Source organism: Solanum stenotomum, chromosome 8 (genome assembly GCF_019186545.1).
Source record: "Solanum stenotomum isolate F172 chromosome 8, ASM1918654v1, whole genome shotgun sequence".
Classification (NCBI taxonomy): Eukaryota; Viridiplantae; Streptophyta; class Magnoliopsida; order Solanales; family Solanaceae; genus Solanum; species Solanum stenotomum.
Window position 1 is genome coordinate 19604452 of NC_064289.1, and position 16865 is coordinate 19621316.

General features: G+C 32.4%; 1 protein-coding gene across 1 annotated transcript; it reads right to left on the reverse strand.

Moving 5' to 3' along the window:
* Window positions 1-7895: 7895 nt before the first annotated feature.
* Window positions 7896-9502, reverse strand: LOC125872096 (3-ketoacyl-CoA synthase 20-like). Its single transcript, XM_049552770.1, has 2 exons — window positions 8810-9502; window positions 7896-8711 (listed from the first exon to the last, which is right to left on the reverse strand). The coding sequence occupies exons 1-2, from the start codon at window positions 9500-9502 to the stop codon at window positions 7938-7940; spliced, it is 1467 nt and encodes a 488-aa protein (XP_049408727.1). The 3' UTR covers window positions 7896-7937.
* Between the last annotated feature and the right edge of the window lie 7363 nt (window positions 9503-16865).

A 16865-nucleotide genomic window follows, 5' to 3' on the forward strand; every position in this document is an offset into this window, starting at 1 on the left:
GAGGATTAATGGGTAAAACAAGAAATAATTGAGTTCCCAAGTAGATCAACATTAATAGATTTAAAGAGTGGAAATTAAAATAGACTTGTCCACACTACTAAAAAAAATTCACTATTTTCCAGAAAATATTTAATGGTTAAAATTAAGAAACTGAAGTAATTAAAACAGAAACTTTAAAGAGCAAGGTCCACAAGCCACAGGCTGCCCACAATTATAAAGCCTAAACGCTTCACTAGTATGCCTATTCGTGTTTTAGAACGTGGGGCGTGAGGTGAGATAAAATAAGGTGAAATATAAGGAGTAAATTCATGAATCTATAAAGCGTATATGTCATGGATTTTTAATTTATGATTTTATTATTAAGTAGATAAGTAAAAGTAAAATTTGTAATAATTATGCAAATAAATTCAAATCAATCACTAATAATATCGAAAAAATTATACGTATTATTTGAGACGAAAAAATAATAGTAATCGAAATAATTTTTAAAATGAAACCATCCTCAAGTTCGATATGAAAATTGGTAATTACATATTGAAGGAAAATATATTTTGACAAAATATGTTTATAATTTTTCCAACATTTGACATGTTAGCTTTTAGAGAATTCACACACATATATATGTGTTAGATTATCACTCTCAAGCCCAAACATTATTAAAAAATTATATATAAAAATGCTAAAAGCATATATAATTTTAATTGAATAAAATCATAAATAATAACATTTATATGATCAGAACAACACTAATTTACAAATATATAGATAGATTTAATTGTCTATAATGATTATTAATATTTTGCAATTGCATATTTAATCAATTAATTAAAATCTTAGAAATAGAGTATTTTGTTCTTCGATAAAAAAAAGTCAAAAATATCTTTAAACTATGTAAAATGAATAAAAATGTCCTTAGTTGATTAATTTGGTCCAAAAATGTCATTGTTATTTAATGGGTCAAAAATACTCCTTTTCAAATAAATATATTATTTATTTTCTTTTTAAACACATTCTTTTACTAATGATGATTTTTTTAATTAGAATATATTTATCCTACTTCAATTCGACAAGACTAAGAAATAAATATACTTTCTATTTTATTAGATTTTTTTTATCGTTATCTAAATGAAAATTAATGAAGGGTTACTATGATCTCGTATATGTTGACATCCCTATTTTTATAAATAAGGTGCAACATCGTGGGACTCATTAAAAAAATAATTCAATTAAATTAAATTTAAAAGAATTTTAGAAAAATGTAGAGTGGCCACCTAGTTTTAGGATAGTTAGGAAATTAATTAATTAATATACGAAACTAATAGATTCTAGATAAAGGTTCAAGTGATCCCAAAAGAAAGGTATTAGCACTCTTCATAATCTATAATTGCGGTCTTGACTTAACTCATTTTTTCAATTTGAGTAGGATATAAAAATAATTGCACAATAGCACAAGTATGATAAACATGAATATACACAAAAAAAAATAAAGTAAAGCAATAATATGAGAAACGACATAATATTTGTCTAACATCAATAATATATATAATAATAAATCAAAGAATATTATTTGAATGTCTTCTTTGGGAAGCAATTTTGTATACCTATAAAAACACTTAGTAAAAGTGTTAGTAATGAATTAGTATAAATCAAAATAAATGACTAAAAATAAAACTCTTCTTATGAACATGAGAGACCTTGAAAATCGACTATTCAGGCCAATTTTTAACTTGTAATATATAATGTAAGTGAATCTAAACTAAAATTTTCATTTTTTAATATTCGTGGACTGGTGAGATTCAGGACTTTCCAGTTCATATCCCCGCTATCATGCCTCTTTCTACTTGATGAATTTTTACTTATTAGTTGTTCCAAATGGGAAACACTTTTGCTTAGTCAAGGAGTTAGCTCCCTATGATCACTAATGTAACTAACACTATAACTGTCAAAAACAGAGTTATCAAGCTTACTGAACCTCCATCAATGGAGGTGAGATGAATTATGTAAACTGCAATTGAGCAGAGTGATGAATTGAAAAAGATTGATTTGGAGAAAAGAAAAGTACCTTATTCCAAGTACTATCATCCATATATATACATGTATGAACGTTTAAGCAAAATATCTAATCTACACGACTCAATCCTAACTGACTCAACTAACTCTGTATACAACAATAATTAACTGGGTCCACCAATCTGATTCTCTAACTAACTGAAACAGTGTTAACTAACTGAAAGATGTATCATCTCAACACCCCCTCTCAAGTTGAAAGTGAGGATGTCACAGCCAACTTGCTTAAGAGATGCTTGTGTTTAATTCCTATGAGAGCCTTGGTTAGAATGTCGGCCAACTGATTTACAGTAGAAATGTGGTGCAGAGATATGAACCCATCTTGTAGCTTATCTCGAACAAAATGACAATCTACCTTAATATGTTTACTTCGTTCATGAAACACTGGGTTTCAAGCAATATGGACAACAACTTGACTATCACAAAACACTAGAGTAGGATCAGAACATGGAATGGTCAGTTCAATTAAGAGCCTTCTAAGCCAAACTAATTCTCCAACAACTTTCTTGATGGACCTATACTCTGCTTCGGCAGATGATAATGACACAATTTTTTGCTTCTTAGATTTCCAGCTAATAGGACAATCTCCTAGTAGAACGAGGTATCCGCTGACTGATTTTCTGGAATCTGGGCATGAGGCCCAATTAGAGTCACAATAAGCCTTGAGGTCATAGTTTGGAGCATTTGACAAAAATAAGCCCAAGGTAGGATCACTTTTCAAGTATCTGAGGACATGTATGGCAACCTTGAAGTGCGGTTCTCTGGGACATTGCATAAACTGGCTTAAGTGTTGTACACTATAGGCAATGTCTAAACGTGTGTTGCTGAGAAAGTATAACTTCCCAACTAACTTCCTATAGTGAGTAGGATCAGGTAATAATGCCCCATCTGAAGCATGCAATTTGACAGAACTATCAAGGGGAGAAGAAACAAGAGAATATCCAAGACAATCAAAATCCTTGAGTAGATCTAATGTGAATTTTCTCTGAGAAATAAGAAGGCCATTAGTCTGATAGAGAACTTCCAGTCCCAGAAAATAGTGCAATTTGCCCAAATCTTTAATCTTGAACTGAAGGTGCAGGAAAGACTTAAGGTCTTGAATTTCTTAGAGGTCATCTCATGTGAGGATACTGTCATCCACATATCCAGCAACAAACTCTGTTGGGGATGATGTGACTTTGTAGAAGAGGGAGTAATCACTTGCTGAGTGAGCAAAACATTTTGTGCAGAGAGCTTCAGTGAGTTTATCAAACCATTGCCTGCTAGCCTGTTTCAAACCATATAGAGATTTCTTCAATTTACAAACCAAATCAGGACTATCAACATGCAACCCTTGTGGGACTTTCATGTAAACCTCTTCATGTAGGTCACCAAGTAAGAATGCATTGTTAACATCTAATTTATACATGCCCCAACCCTTTTTGACAACAATACTGAGCAATGCCCTGACTGTAGTCATTTTGACCACAGGTGAAAAAGTTTCTGTGTAATCAATACCTGTTTGTTGGGTATAGCCTTTCACCACAAGCCTTGCTTTGAATCTTTCAACACTGTCATCAACTTTGTGTTTGATTTTGTACACCCATTTACAACCTATGGTCTTCTTACCTACAGGCAAAGGAACTAAATTCCAAGTGTGATTAGCATGTAGGGCATCAAATTCTTGGGGGTCATGGCTGCTTGCCAAGCAGGGTTCATGGCAGCCTCCTCATAAGAGTTGGGCTCACTGTCATGTGAAAAACTTCTCAAAGACTGCTGCTTGGCACAACTAAGGGCAGTGAAAGGAATATGGTTTCTATTGGCAAAAAGAGTATTCAAATATTAGTGGGTCTGGTAGAAACTTGGTCTGTTAAGGTAGGCATTGTGCAGACATAGTCTTGGAGATATGAAGGTTTGATGTGGGTCCTGGTAGATCTTCTAGGTTGGGTGAGGTGTGTGGTGGCATGAATAGGTGAGGTGGATGATGGTGTTGTAGTGGCAGGAGAATTATCACTTTGTGTAGTTGGTATAGAAGTTTCAGTACCAGATAATGGTGAATGCATGTCTTGAGTGTGAGTAGGAACATATATAGGAGTAGTATCCCAATGAGATGGTAAGACAGACTGTGGTATACAAGAGGAAGGAAAAGAAGTGACAACGAATGGAAAAACATGCTCATGGAAATGTACACCCCTAGACACATGTATCTTTTTAGTAGCTAGATTGAGAACCTTATAACCTTTTGTGTAAAAAGAGTACCCTACAAACACATGAGGTGTAGCTCTAGCTTCAAACTTATCTCTGTGAGATTTAAGAACTGTAGGATACCATAAACAGCCAAAGGTTCTTAGGTGGGAATATGTGGGTTTTTTTTCATAGAGTATAGCCTGTTAATTAGGTAAGTGGCTATGAGAATACACTCTCCCCAGTATCTAAGAGGTAATTTGGATTGAAACATGAGGGATCTAGCCACTTCAAGGAGATATTTATGTTTTCTTTCCACCACACCATTTTGTTGTGGTGTGTATGGACAAGATTTTTGGTGAATAATGTCTTTCGACTGGTAAAAGGTAGAGGCTTCATTGCAAGTAAATTCTAGTCAATTGTCTAACCTTATAACCTTTATGGTGATATGGAATTGGGTTTCTATTAGTTGGACAAAAGATTTGATTTGTAAGGTGTTGCTTTTGCAACTTAACAGGTGTACCTAAGTTGACCTGATGTGGTCATCTACTATGGTCAAAAAATATTTGTAGTGGTCATGTGTTTCCACATGATAGGGCCCCCTTAGGTCTAAATGTAAAAGATCAAAAAGTTTACTAGAGACTGAGTTGCTGGTAGGAAAAGGTAGTCTGGTTTGCTTGGTCATGGGACAAATTGTGCAGATAAAAGGTTGTTTGGGAGCAAAACTCACAGGGATGCTAGATATACTTCTCATTTTCACAAATGGTACATGTCCCAATCTATTATGCCACAAGTAATCAATACAAGTATCAGAAAGAGGTGTACAAATTGAAGACGTATTTGATGAACCAACAACTTTATTGTTTGAGCATGAACTGTTTACAAGAGATGGGGAAATGGGAATAGGGTTGTTGGTTGTGCATCATGTATCTTTATTACTGCTAGTAATCAGATCAACAGACCTTGTACAATCATACATAGAATCAGAATGTTTACAATCAGATACAGAAGAAGGAATTTTACAAGTAGACACAGAACAAGAATTACAAACATTATGAGACTCAACAGAATTTAAAGTGGAACTGGTGCATTGACAAGTTGAGCAAAGGTAGTATAATCCATTCCTTGCTCTACCAATCTCCAGAAGTCTCTTCATTGAAGGGGCCTACAACATGCACGAATAAGTAGAAAAATTAACAATGAAGTTGAGTTGAACTGTTAAGGAATGAATGAAGATAAGGTTATATTTGAAACTAGGGACGAATAATATTTTGTTTAGAGTCAACTTTGGGCTCAAGAGAGCATCACCAATCTGAGTTACTTTCACTTTATAACCATTAGGCAATATGACTAAAAAAGGAAAAGGTAAAGGTCTAGTGTTAGTGAGGAGTTTTCTATCATAGGACATGTGATTTGAGGCACCAGAATCTAAAAGCCAATACTTAGCAGAAGAATTGAAGCATTTACACGACAGATTACTCATTATCTCTTTATGAGTAGAGCAAGCCAATATACCTGCAAAGTTTGCAGCTCCACCAAGATTGTTTGAGAACTCAGGATCATTTCCTAGTTGAAATTTTTCCAGCAGTTGCAATAGTTGGCTGTGTTGTTTCTTTGTCAGGTTTTGGCCTTGATGCTGCTGGTAATTGTCATCAGTCTCAGACCCGACTCCTTGGACATTTGCTGCTGAACCTGTATTTCTCCCCTTTGTGAACTTAAAATATGTTGGGAACCCATGTAACCTATAACATTTCTCCCTAATGTGCCCTGACTTTTTGCAATAGTCACAAAACATATGAGAAAGTTTGTTTATGTGTGACTTATGTGATGATTGATTGGCTCTGTATGTATTACTTCCACTCGTACCAGCATTTGTTTGTTGAGCATTGGTGTAATAGCCTTTTGAATTGTTAGCATTGGTGTGTTGAGTGTAGGTTGTCCTAAAATTATTTTTTCCAGTATTGTATACACCAGCATTTAGAGATGTGGACTCCACAGTGTAAATCTCATTAAGCCCCATCAGAAATTGAATTAACTGTTTGTTTTGTTCAGTTTTGTGCACATTTGTCTTTGCTCCACATGTGCAGGCACAACTACATGAAGCACTCACATCCAATGCATTTAGCTCTTCCCACAATCGCTTCAATTTTGTATAGTATCCGGTGATGTCAAGTGCTCCCTGAGTTAGATCAGTGATCTCCCTTTGGAGTTGATAGCGCTTCGCACCATTCGGTTGATCGTATCTATCCTCCAGCTCTTGCCATAGTTCCTTTGCAGTGTTGACGTATTGAAGGCTATCTGCGATGTCCTTGGAAAGTGAATTCAGAATCCACGAAGTGACCATGTCTTCACATCTCTCCAATTTCCTGTAGGTCGGATATGTTGCAGCAGGCTTGACACATTTCCAATTGATGAATCCCATTTTATTTTTCACCGAGATACCCCGTAGAATTCCTCTCCTCCAAGATCTATATCCAGTACCATCGAAAACGACTGGCACAAGTGTAGATCCAGCACTTTCAACTGGATGCAAGTAGAGTGGGTTAGTTCTTGTATGATCGAGTTGAGTTCCTGTATCAATTTGAGTTTCAGTGGAAACCATGATTCATGAATGAAAAAAAAAATAAAAAAATGATTGAGTGGATTCGTAATGGAGAATGAGATTTATGTGAAGTAAGTTTGAGAGAGAAGCACATTGTGCTCCGATACCATGTCAAAAACAGAGTTATCAAGCTTACTGAACCTCCATTAATAGAGGTGAGATAAATTATGTAAACTGCAATTGAGCAGAGTGATGAATTGAAGAAGATTGATTTGGGGAAAAGAAAAGTATTGTATTCCAAGTACTATCATCCATATATATACATGTATGAACGTTTAAGCAAAATATCTAATCTACACGACTCAATCCTAACTGACTCAACTAGCTCTGTATACAACAATAATTAACTGGGTCCACCAATCTGATTCTCTAACTAACTGAAACAGTGCTAACTAACTGAAAGATGTATCATCTCAACAATAACAAGTAAAGGATTTAGTGTCAATTATTAAGCGACAACAATATTATATTCCACGCCCCACGGTAATAATAAATATGCCAGCCCTCTATGTAAATGTCGCTAAAGGAAAAATAAAATAAAATAAATAAATGTCGCTAAAGGCAATAGAGATAATAGACAAGAAGGGGAACAATTCTCAGGGTCACAATGGTAACAAGATAGGAATTCATCTCTGTTGCCACAACAGACTAAAGATTGCTAGGCAACATCTGATGAATCATTTCCACATAAATGGTAACAACGATGCCATCAATTGGAGAGAATATAATGTCTTTTCTACATTGTTATGAAATTTAACAACAAAACAGTGGGAAAAAAACATAGCAACTAACAAGGGAAGCAGTACAAATCCTACAAGAAAAGAACAAGATTAGCAAATAGTCTATATCAAAACACATTTAAACAACAGACAAACACACCAGCGCATGCCTAAACCTTCGTACGTAAAGCAAGTTTAACACTCCACTATCTACTACTCTAGATGCAAGCCTCCACTTTATCATCATCATTATTGTCTTGGAGATATCCAAATTCGAAAAACTTATTGGTGCTCCACATGACTAAAATTACAAAATTTTAGGTGCAAACTAAAGCAATAATATTGATTGTGTTCTATAGTTTCAGTTATTGACCATCACATACTGTTTAAGCATCAAGATGGGATCGATGAACAGGGAAATCCTGAATCTCATCTGTCCAAGGGTTCTTTTCTTTGGCTGCATCGATAGTTCTCAGCGCACGCCACACAACACTGTTACATTTGAAGCCTGATCCAAAACCAATTTGCCATACTCTGTCACCCTTCTTTATCCTCCCTTTTGCCTCGGAATAGGCCAAATTGTACCAAATTGAGCTACTTGAAGTGTTTCCAAATCTATAAAGAGTCATTCTTGAAGGCTCCATAAGAAATTTCGGGAGGTCAAGATTCTTCTGAAGCTCATCCAGCACAGCTCTCCCTCCTGCATGTATACAGAAATGCTCAAACGCCATCTTGAAATCAGGGATATATGGTTTCATTTTCCTCTTAAAGACCTTTCTCGCGATTAATGAGGCGAAAAAGAGTAGCTGCTCGGACATTGGGAGAACTAAAGGGCCAAGAGTTGTGATATTAGTTTTTAAAGCCTCACCAGCAACTGCCATCAAGTCTTTTGACAACGAAACGCTTCTCTTACCATTTTCATCCTCATCTATATAGGCACATCTATAAGCTCTATCATCCGCACCTTTATGGGTGCGGACAACATGCATCAGTTGATATTTGGAGCGTGGACGATCAGAGGAACGGTTTGAAAGAAGAATAGCAGATGAACCCATCCGGAAAAGACAATTTGGTAAAAGCCTTGATCTCTGCTTCCCTCTATAGAAGGCACTTGAGACTATTTCTGCGCTTACTACAAGTGCATACGTATTAGCTTGCCCCTGTAATTATATCATTTTATATATTAGTAATTGAGATTTATATACGACTTGTTTCTGTTAATTTGTACCAAACACACCCTATATGAAGAATTACGAACCTGTAAAAGTCGGTTAGCCAGGTCGACAGAAATGAGTCCAGCACTGCAGCCCATGCCACCAAGGTTATAAGTAATCACATTGACTCCAAGCTTATAATGGTTCACAATCATGGAAGAAAGAGAAGGTGATGGATTAAACAAACTAGAATTCACAATAATAATCCTAATATCTCCAATTTTCACTCTCGTTTTCGCCAACAGATCATCTATGGCACCAAATATTTCCTCCTCTGCTTCATTTAGGTAACTACTAAACGTATATTTAAACGGGATTGTATCTATTGGAATGTACGTCTTATCACCTAAACCTGACCTCTCCAAAATTTTCTTTTGAAACATTAAACTCTCTTCATCAAATATGTTTGACATATTTTCTATCATAAGTTGTTTCGACATCATAAAACGTTCATGTGGCTTGTAACACGAAAAATTGACTAAGTAAACGTTTCTTGGACGACTCATGAAGTATACGGTGGCTAAGAAAACAACAAGAGTTGAACAAGATTTCAACATGGCAAAATGGTTCATGAGGTCTTCAATAGTAAGAGTTGAAAGATGAAGTAGCATGGCAACAAGAATTGGCATAATGAGGAGATAAATTGCATTTGAAATTAAGTAATGGTATCCAAGTTTTACATATTTGAGTCTAACGGAGAGAAGAAAATTGGGTAAATTAGGAGAATTTTCTGCCATTGCTTTTGGAGAATAGATGAGATGGGGATTAATTGGTAAAACAAGAAAGAATTGAGTATGATGAGTTTCCCAAGTAGATCAAGATTGTAGATTTAAAATGTGAAAAATTAAATAGACTTGTGCACACTACTAAAAAATCATTAATTTCCCGCCTGAAAAATGTTGGCGGCTATTTTCACAGATATTTTGATTGACTCAATGAGAAAAAAGAAAAAATAGAAATATTTTCATATAAAAAATTAGAAAGTTCTCCACTATTTTGGTGAAAATATGTTTTTCGCCATGCATTTTTCCAATGAGCTAATTCAGTAAGTGAAAAAAATCATGTTGTATAACACAAATTTCCGGCAATTCACCATGGGAAAAACTTTGTTTAGTTCCACTCAACCGCCCTCCTATTACATTATAGTTTGTCATGCATTAATTGATACTATAATTATAAATGCAATGCTAAAGTCCGTTATATCTATATTAACTTTTAACTTTTAAGTATTGAGTTTCCATTTCTTACCATAAAAAAGAGCAAATGTAGATGGAGAATAATACAAAAAAGGTTGTTGTAAACGAACTAGATATCTAAGGTGTAGATGTATAATGGAGTTAATTAAGTAGAAAATAATGCGAAAGTGAAAAATAACATAATGTGATCACACAAAATTAGGCTTATTGTTTTAACATATTGAACTGAACTTTTTTTATATTTAATATCTACTTTTAATTGTCAATTAATGAAATCAAACTCTTAAAAGTATCAAATTGAATAGTACCGAACGTCCACCCACCATATGCTTCTTGATTTAGGACCAAAAATTTTTTTTTGCAGAGTTTTAGGTTTTTGTATAAATATTGCAATTAGAGATGAATCTGTATTTAAATTACGGAAAAGGGTCAAAATTGCCCCCGAACTATATGAAATAGATCATTTATATCCTTCATTACATTTTGGGATAAAAAATGCCCCTGTTGTTATCCTAAGAGACCACAAATATCCTCAAGAGTTAACACCCCAAATTTTTATTGATGTGGCAAGTCACGTGGGACTAATCCTTCCACCTAAGCGCTGCCAACTAGGATTCACTACAAAAGAACTAGACCTTTAGCAGCAACAACAGTCGCCACAAAAGCCCAGAAAATCGTCACTAAAAGTTTTAAACATTAAATTCTAATTTTGTGTTTTTTTCTTCATTGTTTTTAAAAAACCAAATATGATATCGATTAAGTAGGAGTTTGAAGACACTATATGTTTTATTTTTATGTTATATGTAAATGTATAAAATGTACAATGATGCATTATATATATATATAGTAGGAGATTTGAATCGAGAAGTAATTTTGATTATTTTTCGTAATAATATTGGATGTTTTTAATATGGATATTGCAAGTTATTTATTTTAGAAAATTAGGTCGCAATCGAAAATTAATTATCATATTTTTTTGTTGAAAAAATAGGTTTTACTAGCGAATGGTTGTTGGAGCCTTAGTCGCCGCTAAAAATCACTTATAACCTTTAGTGGCAATATTTTGGGATTTTGTGGCTAAAAGTCAAGTTCTTTTGTAGTGAATCTTAGTTGGCAATGCTTAGGTGGAGGGATTAGTCCCATGTGGCTTGCCACGTCACTAAAAAATTGGAGTGTTAATTCTTGAGGGTATTTGTGGTCTCCTGGGATAACTGCGGGGGTATTTTTGATCCCAAAATGTAATGGAGGGTATAAGTGATCTATTTCGCATAGTTCAGGGGAAATTTTGACCCTTTTCCGTTTAAATTATAGATTTAGCCTTTAAGATTTTTAGTATTAAATATTATAATTTTGAAATTTTGAGTTCAAAAATATTTATTAAAATTTGAATAATTTTTCACCATTGTAACTTCAATTGAAACAACACGTCTATATCGGCAAAGTGCACTTATTTAATATGTGTAATTTTAAATTCATTCTCTTCCACGAATAAAAATATATAAAAAGTTAGAAGATAATTAAAATTAAGACATTGTAATAATTAAAAACAGAAACTTTAAAGTGCAAAGTCCACAAGTCACTAGTATGTGTATCCGTGTTTTAAAAAGTGGGGTGTGAGATAAGAAGTTTTATGATACATGGAGCTAGATTTAATCTTCGAAATACTAGGCATACGTTTTATAGATGACAAATTTATGAGACGTATATTTTATATGTGTTCAATTTTATGAGTTTATTATTAAGAAAATAAGCAAAGTAAAATTTATCACTAATAATAAAATCAACATTATATGGAGCTAGATTTTATCACTAATAATATTTTTTTCAAAATTATAATTATTATTTGAGATGAAAAAATGGCAAAGCTGAGATAATATTTAAAATGAAATTACCATTCATATTTCATCAATAAATTTTGATACGGTAATTAAGTATAAGAAAACAATAACTTGACACGATATGTTCATAATTTATCTAGCATTTAATATGTTAGCTTTTAGAAAAAATACATATAAATGATATATAGATCTACTGATCTCAAGTCTTTAATATTATAAATTTGATGTCACAAGTCAATTAAGACATTCATATTACTCGTTAATGTTTTTATGTATGATAAATAATTCTTAGCCGAACATGCTTAAAAGTAAATAAATAGTCAAAGTTTTTAAATTTGGGTTTTTGGGGAATTTCTTAGATTAATTAGCTATGATATACTTAGATACTTAAGGATAATCATACAATTTACTATTACTATTCACACCTAGTAAGAAAATATCTAACATGACAATTGTTGCCATAAATAGCAGATGCATGATTTTAGGGTGGACGTTCGATATTCAATTTAGTATTTTCCAAGTTCAATTTTAATAGTTTGATAATTAAAAGTAAATATCAAATACCAAACTTTCAAAGTTTGATACAATAAATCTCAATTTGATTTGTTTATTCAATTTTTGGTGATTTAAATTCACTCTTCACCAGCAAATGGTTTTCACTTATTTTACAGAGTTTGATTGATAAATGAAAGTTTATGAAAGAGGGATAGTACTATCATCAAATCGGATAGCGTTATATTGAAAGTTTTAGTACGCAAGATTGGTAGTACTCCTTTCATTCCAAAATAATTGACACATTTTAGATTTCAACAATTAATTTTATTTATTTTAAAAGCTATATTAGGTTAGATTGATTCGATATTTTAAAAATTAAATTTAGATATTTAAAAAATGTATAAAAAATACTAAAAATTATATTATTATTTTCTCATATCAATATGATGTAAAAATATATTTGTCCTACCCAACAAACCCTAAATAGTGGTGGGATTACTCCCGTATTAACTACTTGATAGCTTTTCATTAATTCTTAAAAGGCATTTGAGAAAACTATATATGGTCCTTAATTCATAAGTACGTAAATAGAATTGTCAACTTTTGTATCGGCGCGAGTTTAATGAAAACTTTAATTGTTCAAAATAGAGAGGCCAAAGTTCATAGGGGTCTAGCAAGGGGCTAGTTGCTAAAATTTCCTTCTGCAAAATAAAATAAAATAAAAATTAACTCTTTAACTAGCTAGCCTCTTACCACCAAAAAAATATGATACCGTGGATGCAAGTGCTCCTTTCTTAATTAGAAATTTTAGGTTCGAGTCTTGGATATGGAAAAATCTTTGATAGAAACCGCTTGTCAGGTTGCCCTCAAATGGAACCCTACGCAACACAAGTCTAGAATAATCGTACTCCAATACAAAATCAAACACCAAATGAAGCTAAAATTTGTTTCTTTTTCTCAAGAAAGTAAAGAAATGATTACCAAAAGGGTTGAGTTTAATACTCGCTGGAAAAAGGGAACTTACCTAAATCCCACTAGTTTAGGAATTAATTATTTAGATGTACTTTAGTTTGTAATGTTACGTATGTTATCAGATTTTAGCCTGTCTAAATACGTTCAGATACATGTATCTAGAGATACATGGGGTCAAAATTAGGTATAATTTGTTCTAGATACATTGTATCCAAGTGAATTCGCATGTACCGGAGAGACATAACAAATATCGATCTCCTCTCTCCCATCTAGCTCGCCAATCTCCCACCAAATATGTATAGACACATGTATGTATCTAGTGTGATTCGCATTATCTAGGATACATGCGAATCTCGCTCACCTCTTTCCCTATTTTTGTGTATCAGGTAGCGAAAATACATGTATTTAAGTGTATTTTTCTCAATATACTTAGTGATAAGATAGAATATTTTAAAATTATAGGTAATAATAATATATATATAGTAGTGAAATATATCTAAATATGTAGTGGAAAAAAATACAAGATCATTCGGCTCGTCTTCTCAATGCTTTTGACCCAATGATTACAGCCCAACATAGTCACATTCAAAAAGACTTTTCGGCCCAAAAGGTCATTAAAGAGGAGCTTACAAAAATGACTACAGTTTTAGGGTTATTAAATTGGAATAATTATAAGTATGATATTTTTTTTTAAAAAAAAGGCTACATTTTATGTCTATATTTAAACTATAGTCATTTTTGTAAGTTCCTCGTTTATTATATTTTGATCCTCAGATATATGTATCTGGTGTGCCCAGATACATGCTAAGTGGATACATCTAATTATGTGTATATAAATATGGATTGTAACTGAAACACATCAATTTAGAAGCAAATCACACATTATTCTCTAAATTTCTCAAAAATTTTTATATTTCTTCACATTTTTTGCAAGCATGAAAAATCTTTTCCCATCGATAAATATAATATTAATTCAAATATCTGTAAACTTTATCAGAAACATAAACTCTTAATTAGATATATGTGTATATTATGATCATCTAATTATGATCATTAACTCTTAATTAGATATAAGTATATATTTGAAAAACTTGCATGCAGTTTAAGTGTTGGGAAGGTATGCTAGGGTTTTGTTTCGGTAGACATTACTCGGGACTCATTTATTTGTATTTAATGAACAGCTTAATGTTAATTATTCAAATCTTAGACAGTTTGTTTTTAAAGTTAAATCTTAATCATTTAAATTTTTATTATCAAATGTGTTTGTTTTTTCTTATTTCACGATCACTTAACGATGCTAAATAGATTTGAATTAGGGAAATTTATGCAAAAGGGCCACTCGGTCGTTTTCTTTACTCAAAATTTAGCCCAATTTCCAAAATTACCAAAATCGGTCAAATACTATTCTTCTTCCTTTAATTTCGTCACTAATGGTTGTTGTTGCTTCTTCTTTTCGAGTAAATTATATATCGAAAGACTCGAAACATCGAAAAGATTTCATATCTAAATTTTGGGACTATTTAGAGGTTATTTTGAGTTGATCGAGATTGCATTCGTCACTGAATACTTAGGGGTCGTTTGGTAGGAAGTATTAGGAAAAATAGTCCATGTATTATGTATGATATTAATTAGTACTATGTTTGGTAGAATTTTTGGGCCTAAGAATAACTAATCCATGGATTAATTATACACCCTACATGGTATTATAGGATGTATTACTAATACCTTCCATTTGGTGGTATTAGTAATACATTGGATTTAATACCATGACATTATCTATGTAAAGACAAAAATATCTCTAAAATCATTTTATTTATTTTCTTGATTTTATATTCTATATTTGTACTAGTAAATTTATTTAAATAAATTAGCTTACAAGTTTTATTATTTAGAGAGAGTTGTTTGTTGATAAATAAATGCAATACATATCGATATAATATTTAAAATGTGAGTTGTTTAACATTAATTAATTGAAAAAGGTGAATATATCACCACATGACATTTGTGATCTTAATTGAATGTATTATTTGTTGATTTATATGTGGTTTCTAATTATTTGTATTTTGAACAATTTATAAATTGCATACATATTAAAACTACAACTTGCAATTTTTATGTATAAATGTAGATGATTTATCAATTTTACTATTTTTTACCGTCTTTAATTTTCGGTTTTAAAGTAGATGATCTATCTATTCTAAATTGAAAATTAACGTTTTTTAAGTGATTAATACATTAAGATGACAATTATTTACCCTCTAATAATTCAAGTGAAAAAATAGCAAACATGACAATAAAATTGTTCTTCTCCTAGCTAGTTAGAAGGCCATAGAAAAATAATATTGTCTGACAATTATCTACCTTGTCCCGATTACATAAAATAGAAAATCTCATAATAATTCAAGGGTATAATTGGAAAGAAGCTTTTTGTAGAGTTTTAATCCAAACACAAGATGAGTTGAGAAACAATGAACCAAACATTTGATAAAAATATACCCTGCATTACTAATCCCAGCACTACCAATCCCTGCATTATTAATCCTTGCGTTACTAATCCCTGCGTTATTTATTTTTCTACCAAACGGCCCCTTAATGTATAGTTAAGTTATATTCAACTTTTGAGTGTATCATATTGTATAGTCGATGTATAGCTCATGTATAGGCAAGTTGTATTGTATAGTGGGTGTATAATTTCTATGATTTTTGACAGACTATATTGTATATTCAGTGTATATTTCTTGTGACTTTTGACCATCTTTTTATGTAAATAAAAATATGTTTATATTTGTTGTATATATTTAAAACTTGCCCTTTGAATTATTAATATTACAACAAAATTTTAATATCATTAAGATGTCTATTTAAAAAAATTCTACAAAAATGATAGTTCACTACTATTTCATCTTCTTTCACCCACCACTTACACACACCATTTCAATCACAACTACCATCGCCGTCAATTAGCACCACCAGCTACCACCCACAACCACCATTCTCAGCCTAACAACAATTACCATTACCCCCAATCATCAAAATCAATTGTCATCACCGATATACTCATCATTTGTAATCATTACCACCAACTATTATTACGTCCACTAATATCTATCGATACCACCTTCAACCAACATTATAATTGCTAATTGTTCATCATCCTTCATGTAACACCCCTAAATACTGACCAAGAGTCACTTGTCGATACACCATTGCTTAATTACTACAGTATGTTTTACTTTCATTTTGGGAACTTGAAATGTTGTGATATTTGCAAACTTGCTTAACATAATTGTGATCGTAATTTAAGGGATTGTATTGGGGTATTTTCGTAATATTCTAATTAGAATTATGTATAACTTTAAAAGGAGGCGAGGGATATATATATGTGTATATGTATGCATTTTGGGCAGCACACAATTATTTGGGCAGCACCTTGACAGTTGTAAAGGGGATAAATATCACTTTTGGTGACTATATGTTTACACCTCCTCTATAGTGAAACTCGTGTTCCTTAGCTCTAAGAAACCCGGTGAACTCTCTCTAACCATACTGCTCTCAAAATCAAAAGAGAAAAACTTGGTCCTTTTGGCTGGAATTCGAGA

Coding starts and splice junctions, on each gene's coding strand:
- LOC125872096 (XM_049552770.1), bottom strand. CDS start 9,502: ATGGCAGAAAATTCTCCTAATTTACCCAATTTTCTTCTCTCCGTTAGA. Junction 8,712..8,809: donor TGGCTAACCGACTTTTACAG/GTTCGTAATTCT, acceptor ATATAATTACAG/GGGCAAGCTAATACGTATGC.